Source organism: Lichenostomus cassidix, chromosome 20 (assembly GCF_008360975.1).
Source record: "Lichenostomus cassidix isolate B80296 chromosome 20, HeHo_3.0, whole genome shotgun sequence".
Taxonomy (NCBI): Eukaryota; Metazoa; Chordata; class Aves; order Passeriformes; family Meliphagidae; genus Lichenostomus; species Lichenostomus cassidix.
In genome coordinates, this window is record NC_139500.1 from 13,026,703 (window position 1) to 13,037,197 (window position 10,495).

The 10,495-nt window shown below is 51.3% G+C and overlaps 1 protein-coding gene across 1 annotated transcript in view; it reads right to left on the reverse strand.

Annotated features, from left to right (window-relative positions):
• The window catches only part of LOC146428868 (uncharacterized), a 23,327-nt gene continuing 12,832 nt past the window's right edge, over positions 1 to 10,495 (reverse strand). The window contains exons 2-6 of the mRNA XM_085079339.1: positions 6,124 to 6,428; positions 4,113 to 4,272; positions 3,290 to 3,533; positions 2,542 to 2,688; positions 1 to 293 (exon numbers count right to left, since the gene is read on the reverse strand). Of these exons, the coding sequence (XP_084935465.1) occupies positions 232 to 293; positions 2,542 to 2,688; positions 3,290 to 3,533; positions 4,113 to 4,232 (573 nt within the window). The 5' untranslated portion in view covers positions 4,233 to 4,272; positions 6,124 to 6,428 and the 3' untranslated portion in view covers positions 1 to 231. The remainder of the gene's footprint in view (positions 294 to 2,541; positions 2,689 to 3,289; positions 3,534 to 4,112; positions 4,273 to 6,123; positions 6,429 to 10,495) is intronic.

A 10,495-nucleotide genomic window follows, 5' to 3' on the forward strand; every position in this document is an offset into this window, starting at 1 on the left:
ACTTTGCCCCTATTTACAAGCAGAGCGGAGCGGCAGGAGGGCTCTGGGCTGCTCCCTTCAACACTCAGGGCTGTCCCGCTGCTGTTGCCGCTGTTCTCATGGCCAGCTGCCAGCGCAGCGGGGCCACCCGAGAGACGCCCAAGGCTCCACTCAGGTGCTGCAGAGTCTGGAGTCCCCCGGGTGGAAGCTGCAGGTGCACTGCTGCGGGTTTGCGAGGCAGTGCTGGAGCGGTCAAGATGTGCTGGCCAGCACCCTGGATCCCACCTGCTCCAGTCTCCTGCCCCGGGTCCCAGCTGCAAAAGACAGACAAAGAGAGCCACTCATTCCATCTCTCGCTTTGCTTCTCATCCCAGATCTGGACTCCTGCCCCAGGGGCTGGCACAGGCTGCCCCTCTCTCCCTGCCTCTTGGGATGCTGCAGACCTTTGCTGGGCTCCCCTTGACGCTGCCTCTTTCCCAGCTTCCTCAGCCCATCCCAGCTTCCTTCTGCCCTTCCCCAACCTCTTGCAGCTCCACTCGAGTGTTCCTTTGGGGAGGAGCTGCCAGAACTGCAGCCAGCATTTCAGTCTTCCCTAAGCAGGATTTAGGCAGTGCCGTGAGGATGTGCTCTCCATCAGGGAGAAAGGGAAGAGCAAACACCCCCAGCATTTCATTCCCTGGCGCTGGGGTGACAGGAGTGGTTTTTGACCTCTCCTGTGTAGAGTTTCCATGGCACCATCCCCAAGAGCCCCACTGTCCTCTCTTGTGGCAGCAATGGCCAGATCAGTCTGTGTGGTGGTTTTGATTGGCCCAAAACATCAGTGAAGTGTTTTTAACATCTAGGAGAAATTTGGACCCCTCAGAAGCTGTTCTAGTAGGCCTAGGGAGGTGTCTGAGGGGTGGGGTGTGGCACAAAGATGGCTCCTGTGTGTCCTGAGTGCAAGTTCTGGAAGTTTTTACATCAAGTCCAGCAGAGCCAATCTCTGATGGCTCTGAAGGTGATGGACATGCTGCTGGCCAAGTTTGAGCCAATTGGAGGTGCTGGTTATGCCTCTGTGAAAATATATTTAAGAAAAATTCAAAACAAACCAGGCGCGCACTTCTTTCACTTCTTTGTAGTTGGAGGAGGAGGAGGTGGAGGTGAAAATATGTAGAGGGAGAACAGCATGGAGAGTGCCAAGGTCAGTGAAGAAGGTGGGGGAGGAGGTGCTCCAGTGTTGGAGCTGAAAACCTCACTCTGCGAGCCACAGTGAAGGCCATGGGGGGGCAGGAGGTCCCCCTGCAGCCCATGGAGTCCACAGGAGTGCAGAAATTCTGCCCACAGCCCATGCCAGAAGGGTAGGTGGATGCCTGGAAAAGACTGTGAACCAGTGAGAGTCTCATTTAAGAGTTAAAACTGCAAAAGCCTTGCAAGAGAGAGAAAGGCCTTGCTCCTGGGATGGAAGCAGCCTGGCCTCAGCTTGGGAGAGTCTGCACAGCACCTTATGGACAAAAAGACTCATGTTGCAGCAGAATTTCGGGCGGGATGTTGCTCGTGAGATTGGACCCACGCCAAAGAAGTTCTCAGAGGACTGTCTCTCGTGGGAAGGACCCCTGGCTAAGTAGAGAACCTCTTTTCCTGATTGGACTGACCAGAGGACCCCTCAACCTGCCCCCTGTCTGTGTTGATGGTTTGGAAAGAGGGAAGGGGGGGGGTGAGTGCAGAGACTGCTTTTTAAGAGGGTGGGGGTGAGAGCAGAAAACTGTCTGGAGAGAGAGAGAGAAACAAGTAGAGATAAAGAGTATTTGTAGTAGAAGAATTGTGGTGATGAGTAAATTTGAGAATCTGCTCTGTGGACTGAAAAGAGACCCCACACCCTGCCCCCCCCCGGCTTCTGGATTGTAAAGGAGGAAAGGGGGTGAATACTATAGGTTCGTAAGAGGGAGGGGGCAGTGAACAAAATGGTGTATGAAAAGTTTATTTTTGCCTTGCATTTATCCTCCAATTCTGTTAGATAATTAAATCACCTTTTGCAACTTTAAGCTTGAAGCCTGTTTGCCCTTTTTCGTGCGTCCTCCTGGCAAGGTCCTGTCTCAAACCCACGACAGTCTGTCATTCTCTGCTGGCACTCAGGATGAGTTCTCCTCTTGCAGAGACACATCCTTATCTGGATCAGCAATTTGCTTTTCTCTCTTTTCTCCCCACTGGCTGCTCTCAGATGGCCAAGGCCGAGCAACCTTTCTATTAACAGCAATCTTGGTCTTCTCCCTCCTTGTTCCTGCTCCAGATATTTAGAAATCTGAACATGAGTTTGGACATGAGGAATTGCCTAAACCATGCAATGTCCACAGAGACAAGTGTGGACACTGAGAATTAAAGCTTCTAGGGAATAAAACTCCAGCATGGAGGAAAATCAGCAACTGCAACCCTAACTGGGTTTGACAGGACTACAACATCATCTTTTCCTCCTTATTCAGAGGAATGCAGTTAGAAAAGTTAAACTGGAAAAAGGTGCTCCTCAGAAATATTACACAAGGTCCAAACAGCTAAGAAATGGTCATTCATGGCATTGGCCATTCTCACCAGCACATCCTTCCTTTCCTTCTCCAGGTTTTCTAATTTCATCTGCATAAATGCCACCTCCTGACACAGCCTCTTCCTTTTGTGCCATGGCCTCTTCCTTCAGGGCAATTTCTAGAGGTATCTTCTGGTGTTCTGTCCTCCACATCGCTGCAGCAGGGAAGGGGAAGGAGAGAAGGAAAAGCAAAGCAAAGGCAAACTGATGAGCATCCTGCAGAGACAACAGCACTGTCTTCTCTGCCTGCCTGTATTTGCCAGGCCCTAAGCCCCCAGGGGCTTCCAAAGCTGACAGAAATGAAGGAAACTCCCAGGTAGAGAAAAAGCAGGAATGAAAGGGGCAAGGTTGAGAGGAATATGAAAGTGTGTTTGCTCTTGGGCTTGTGCAGAGTGAGCAGTCAAAGGCAGGGAAAGGAGCAGGGATGCCTGTGCAGCCCTGCCCCAGAGAGGCCAGTAGCCTGGAGGCTCTGGCAGAGCCTGGACTTTGGGGGAATCGAGCTGAGGCATCCAGCTACAGCTCCTTAGCACAGACACAGCACCTGAAAGGCACCAGCTGTGCACAGGATCAGCCACAGCACAGCCAGATGGCACTGCCAGCCACAGCATCATTCTCTGGCACTTGGATGGATAAATCTCCTGCTGGCTGATTTTCCCTTCTGCCATCTCTGGGCACTGCCCTTTTCCTCTGTGTGGCATCAGAGATCCCTGCTGGTGAGACAGGATGGGGCAGTGGGTGGGAGAGGAGAAGCTGTACCTTGTTTACTTTCATCCATGGCCTTCTGCAGCTCCTGATTGCGAGCCATGAGATTGTCCCTCTGAGCCTGTGTGTTCCTCAGCTCCAGCTCCAAGGCCTTACACTGTACAGCCATGGAGTCTATTGTTTCCTCAGAGCTCTGGAGCCTCACACGCAGCTCAGACACCTCAGCTTCCTGCAGCTGATTCTCTTGAGTTTCCTGGGCAGCCTTCTTTTCCAGCACTGACTCCAGCAGGGACCAGATCTGGAAGATGGATGCACAGAGCCTCAGGGACAGGGCTGCTCCTGAGGCAACACACTGGGCAGTAGGGAGAGCAACAAAGGAGAAATGACTACAAGCAAAAAACATGCCCAAAAGAGAAGGTGCAGGACCAAGGATTCCAATGGAGACAAATTAACTCAAACCAGGGAAAGGGAGGCAATGGGCATCCCTGAGGGTGCAGCTATGAACACCAGCTGAACTGGCTGAGGTGGAAGTGCCCTCCTCTGCCTGCCATAGCCACGTCTGTGTCCCCACATTGCTCAGTGCCTGGCACAGGCACCAACTCCATCTGAGATAACACTGCTAACAGAGGGATGGAGAAGCTCCAAAGGAGTCTGCTGCTGCCTCCCCTCCCACATTTCCTGCTGGGACTCGGGAGAGAATGAGGGAAAATATCGGCGGCAGCACACACCAGATCCAGCCTTGGCCTCAGGGAGCAGCAGCAGCTCCGAGCAGGACATGGCAACACTGAATTCTTCTGGGAGCAGAAAGCAGTTGGGGCCTCCAACCAAATGTGGTGTTGTGTGTCCCTGGAGAAGAGGATGCCAGGGCACAGCTTACCTGGGTGTTGAGCTCCTGCAGTTGTGCTCTGCGGTTTGAAGAAAGCTCTTTGGCCTGGTGAAGAGCTAATGCAAACTCAGCCAACTGATTGCTCAGTGCCAGGTTCTTTTCCTCCAGCATTCTGAGGCACAGATTCTTTTCCTCCAGAGACAGAATCAGCCTAGAAGAGAAGCATGCAACTCTTTACTTCATGGTATCACAGTTTATAAACTCTGAGCACTTGCAACACCTCAGGGAAAACTGCTCTGTCTGATGAGCTTTGTCAAAACAACTTGGCTGTTTGTTGCCCCTGCAGTAACAGCCCAGCATTTGCCCACTCTGCTTTCATTCATGACAGAATGGGGAGTTCCTGCCTACATGCCCTGCCCTCTTCTTGAGATGAGAATGTGAATACAGACCTAACAAAGTCTTGCAATGGATTTGTTAGGGGAGAGGAACAATTCTCTTCTGACTAGCCAGGCTCCAAGGGTGGAAGCTTTGGTTAACATGGAAGAGACATTTTTCATTCCCCCATCTTGTGTGTCCAGGCAGGAAAAGAAGCATCTGAAAGCAAGGGTATCTCTGGGAAGTTACCTAAGATTTATCAGCACCCATCCTACTTTCAGCGGGAGAGAAACAAAGGCCAATAGGAGAAGTGGCGACAGAGACTTGGAGATGCAGAAACCTCCAGGCAAGCAAGAGTGCCCTGCCTTTTCTTGCTCTTCTTCTTGCAAGAAGAGTCCTGCAGCAATGAAGACTGAAAGGGCTTGATCAGCTGCAGGAGTTCCCCTAGCCTGTAGCAGTGGCTCTTGCCCAAACGAGCATGAGCGACCAGGAGGGGCAGTGGCCATTGAAGAAGAGGGCTGGGTGTGAAGTGAGGCCTCGGTTAGATTGACCTAGTGGTGCACACACGGGACACCCTGTGGCTGGCGTCATGCATATGCACCAGGCAGTGAGCTCGTTGGCGCTGCACATCTTCCCTCCCCTATCCCCTACTTGGTTGTCCTTCTGGAAAGTTCCTCTTTGTTCTCCCCAGCCGGGCTCCCCCATTGGTTTTTTGAAAATTGTACCCTCCCCCACCGTATCCTCATTGTTCAGTATCCCCGCCTGTCTCCCCTAAAGCCTCCCTTGATTGGCCCCTTGATGCAAACCGCTCCCTGTTCCTCCCCCCTCAAGCCAGTGTCTCGGTGTGCTCGAGGCTCTTGAGCCCCAGATCCTTGTACCTCTCCATCCCTCGTGTCCTCCCCTGCCAGCTACCTGCCAATAAACCCTTGGATTCTGGACTCAAGCGCCTACATTTCTTTATCTCCGCTTTGGTTCCTGCTTGCCTCCGTCCCCCTCAACTTCACCGTCCGGCCAGCAGGCTTCACTGAAGTGGCGTGTCCGGCCAGCGCTCGGCGCAGCGGCTCGCCTTTTGGTTGCGGCTTTAAGGCGTGCCGCTTGCCTTGAGAGAACGAAGCCGCACTAACCTTGGTCTTGTTCCTTGCATTCTTTGCACAGTCAGTAATGCCTGTGCACTGTGGAGGCTAGCAGGGACCCTGCTCCACAGGCACCACCCTGCAGGCGCCTGGGGGCATTTGATGAGGAACAATGCAACAGAGACCCTCTTGTTTCTTGGGTGCCTCTGAGGAGAATCTGCCTTAGATCAGAAACCAGGGCCTTAAGATGGTTCTGCCAAGCAAAGGCATCAGGGTGCCAGGGCTGATCCAGATCCCAAAGGCTTCAACTTACTGGACCCAACTTATGGATGGATATGTCCAGCCCCTTAAGCTGCAGCTGGGCCAGTGTTAACACACCCACCTAACAACAGAACACACCCCTAGAGGGAAAGAGCTACTCCAAAAACCTTTGTCTTCAGAAAAACCTGTAACTGAAAGGTTAAAAGAAAATGAAACACAACATCCAGACAAGGAGATGTGTCTGCAAAAAGAGTTCAGAATTCTGCCACTAGGGAAATGCTGCCAGAGCCTCTGGCAGGTGCAAGGAGGGAATCCATTCCTCACAATGCAGAGTCCCACAGGCTTTCATTTACCTGGCTTTTTCCCTCTCTAGGGCATTCAAGGAAGTCTGCCCTTCTGAACTTTGGCGTGCTGCATCTTCCCATTGACTCCAGGTTCTGCAGTTTCCCTTGCAGCACCTTGTTCTGATCTTCTGCCTCCTCCAGCATCTTTTGCAGATGCTCAACCTCCAACACCTTTTGCTTGGATTGTTCCTGGGCCTCCCTCACATCTTGCTGAGCTCTCTGGACAATTGTTTCCTGCATCTCCCTGGAGGCTGCCAGCTGACATGTCAACTCTTCCACCTCAAGTCAAAGAGAACAAAGCAGTCAGAGCAGTCCTGTCACTGTCAGCCACAGCAGAGGCTGTGAGGAAAGGCAAAGGCCAACTTTGCATTCCTCCTTTTCCTGAGAGCACCACATTCACAATGGATAAGAACAACTAATTTCAAAACTCAAGTGGCTCACCAAGGGCATCAGAAAAAGCACCTCCCAAACCAAGGCCAGCAGGAAGAGGCCAGCAGAAATCCATGCTGATGATTGTCCAAGGCCCTGTGTCCAGTAGCCCAATGCGTATTGGCATTTGGACACTGCTCCTGCCAAGGGCTCTTGGATATTGGCCCTGCAGCCACCAGTAGGCAGCAGTATAGACCAGCAAGTGCCTGCCTCCCTTGCAGTCCTAATGTCTCCCTGCATCTGTTCTTGCTGAGTGCTGCAGACAAGATGTTGGATGTGTTGTGTCATTCATGTCAGAGTTATTCTCCACATAACTTTCCTCACAACCGCAGCATGAATATTCAACTCGCTCTTTTTTTCCCCAGATTCAACACTTGCCTACACTAAATTTGGGGTCAAGGCAGCTCAAAGAGGTAAATGCCAGCAGTCAGCTGAGAGCAGGGGAAATATTGTGGCTGAGCACGTGTGCAGTTGTGCACTGATGTGGTTTCATCCCTTCTGGTACCCACAGTGGCTGTTTCCCGGTCAGCTCAAATTTGGCCCCCAGAGCTGCTTTCATCTCCTTCGCTCAGCACAAGATAACCTCTGCTCATGGATGGCATCCAAGGTTTTCACTGGGAAGCAATGGTTATGGTATCTGAGTGACCTTCAGAAAAACAGTAGCAATGGAGAGCTTTTTGGGGTTTTTTTTTTGGGTTTTTTTTTTTTTTGGTTTTTTTTTTTGCTTTGTATTCACTTCTTTGAATATCCAGCAATCCTTAAGGTTTGCCTTTACAGTAATATGTGGCAAATGGCTCAGCTCCTAAAGCAGCATAATTGTCCTTTTGATCACCATTCCAGTGAGTCCAGCCAAAGCCAACCACCCTTGCCATCAACTCTCTTTTAATGCTCCAGCTGCACTTTTACTGTTTGGATCATCCTGGCCAAACCTGCAATTCCACATTTCCCTGGAAGGGCACAGAGCATTTTGCCTGTTTTAGAGGCCCATTCTTTGTTGGTAGTAAAACACACACCGTTAAATAACACAGCTGTTGTCTTCGTTTGTTCAGGAGCAAAGCGAAAGCAAATGCAGGGAAGGCAGGGGGAAGGGATCTCCTTGTGGTGATGTTGCTTCCACACACACACCACGGACAAGCTCTCCAAGTCCAGGGTTTCCTTATTTAGATGCTGACTTTGGTGAATTCCTCTGGGCGTACCCCAGCCGCTGCTTGGAGCTTGACGGCGTTTATTTAGACACTGACTGTGACAGAGTGACGATAGGCCAAGGACAGTGGCATTCCTCCCTCTCCCTCCCACCTCCCACACTTCCTTCCCCACCAGTCACACAGGCCATCCAAGCCCAGGGTGATTATGCCACCTGGTGGGACACCTGGACCCTCCACATCCAGGTGCCTTTGAGCCTGGCTGGGCAGAATGATGAGAAACACCAGGAATGGATGGGAGGGTGCTTTGCCAGCAGGATCTCCAACAAGCCCAGGCAGATGTGTTTTCAGGTGCTTTCAGGTGCCCCCAGACCTTACAAAGAGGAGCAGGTTGAAAATGTGCAGTCTTGGGAACCAGTTAGGCACCAGCAAGTACCAAAGCACCACGGGCACCTACCAGCGAGTCCTTTCATCCCTAATTGTGGATCCCTAATTTCATCCCTAAATGTTGGACAGTGATGACTGCAGTTATCTCCCCTTCACAATGTTCTCTGGGATAGCAGGGGTTGTGTGATCCAGATCCAGCCACGCTCTGGTGATACTCCGCTGTGGAGGTATTTGCCTTTTTTCCCGGAGTGCTTTGCTCTTCCTCATGTTCAACGTTCACCCTGGACTTGAAAACATGTTTCACACCAAGCAGCCCAGAAAACTCCTGGGTCCTGCCAGCCATCAGCTTTTCCAGGAATCAGCACTCCCATTGCTTAAACTCTCTGTAAAAACCCAGAGCCGCCCTATCTTTGAGGTCTAGACAAACACACACACACAACTCCTGTGGATCCCTGGAGTGCCAGAAAGCCAGGGACAGACTGGATATCTAAACACAGAAATGTTGTATCCCAGCAACTACATGGGATACCTGAGAATTCCTCATGGATGCAGTGGAACCTATGGGAGACCCTCTTGACCTTCTGAGGCACCTTAGATTTCTGTCTTAAGGCACTTTATCCACACCCTCCTGTTTTCTCTTTAGCTTCCAGTGAGAATGTTTGAAAGGATGGTCCAGGATCTGCTCCTCCCACATGTGGTGGATGCTGTCTGTGAGGACTGTGGGGTAGAACTGTGGTGAAAAACTGGTTTAAGCTATGAGCGATTTGAAAGAATTATCATGGAAAACATTGGCAACAGAAATATTCCTGCAAGTAACCCGGAGGACAAGGTGAGGGTGTGTTAGGGGACTACTGGCTGACCCGTGAGGGATTCTGCTCCTCACCACGAGCCCAAGGGGATCTTTACTTCTGGCATGGCTGTTCCCCAGGTCTAGTATAACACTGGGCTAATGAGAAATTTCATGGCCTCGTGCACTGTAAAAGTTGAGAACTGCAACGAGAAAGGGAGAGGGGAAGGTGGTGGGAAAAGGCCACTATGAGCATCAGTGTGTGGAACCAGAGAGGAGATTGATTGCTGCATTGACCAGTTGTTATCAGCTCATCTAACATCTCTGAATCAAAACCAACTTCCTGGAGGAAGCAAAAGCTGATGTAGCTCACCATCTTGTCTCCAGTCTGTTGCTCCTCCCTGAGAAGGAGGAGACCCTCACCTTTGCATGGACAATAGAGAGGATGTGTTAATTTTACCGTTATTCTTTGAAGACAGTGAAAAGCAATCCAAGTCCAAATCCTAGGTGAGCTCTCAGCTTGGGGAAAATTCCCTCATTCTGCTGCCCCAGATAGGAGCAGAGCTGCAGCCTGTCAGTGCTGCCTTCCCTGTACCTCCTCTGGTTCCTGCAGTCAAGGGGTTGTTCCTGACTGGCCTCTGCTCCTGGACTTGCTCTGCTCTGCAGGGCTCCAGCTTCATTTCTATGGTCAGTGCTGGACGATGCTCTGTGACAGAAATAGCTGTGCATCAGCAGCTCCTCCCTGCTGCCCTCAGCTCTGTTCTCCTTGCCAGGCAGCCCAAGAGAGGGTCTGGGGGGCTCCAGAGGAGAGAAGAGAGGGTCAGAGACACTGCCTGAGCTGCAGAGCTCAGAATACAATGCATCTCTTCCTTCTAGAGGCAACATGTCAAGCTAAATTGAAGATACTAAATGTAATTGCAGTTTGCTTTAGCAAAACACACTCTCAGCCGTCTGCGAGAGACATTTAAGCACTGAGTGCTCCTGATCCAAATATTAGCACAACTGTGGGATTACAGCTTCCTCCCACCCCTGATGTGAGCTTTTGCTCTGGCTTCAGTGGGTACTCCAGGCTGGGAGCTGGATCAGGAACTTGGAGTTCCCAGGGACGGTTAACCCCTTCTGGAGACATCAGGTAAGCAGGACAGCAGCAGTGTCCCTCCAAGGGGAACAGGGTGGCCAGGAAGGCCACTCCAAGCCAGGAGCACTTGCCATCAGTCTGTTCACCACAGATACCATTGGTTTCAGCAGGAAGGACCTGGTCAGAGACCCAGGAGCTCCTACAAATCCAACCACAGGCTTTGCCATAATGAGATGAAACGGGAATGAAAGGTGGGCAGCAGGAAGTATAATTTCCCAGAGTGAGATCTATCAGATTCTGGAACAATCCCGCCAGGGAAATGGTGGCAGATCCAATCCCTTAGAAATTTGACCTAAATAAAGCACGAGACAATGGAGATGAATATATTTACAGTGTCTTTTCCAGTGTGATGCAGAAAGGGAGTCTGCAGGAGGACAATGAAGGAAACCTGTGGCCCAGAGTTGCACCAGAGGTCAAGAGGGAAGAGGATGGGGATAGCTGATGGATGGCAGTGTTGGGATCCACCTCTGTCTCCTAAGGGCCAGGGCAGCACTCCCG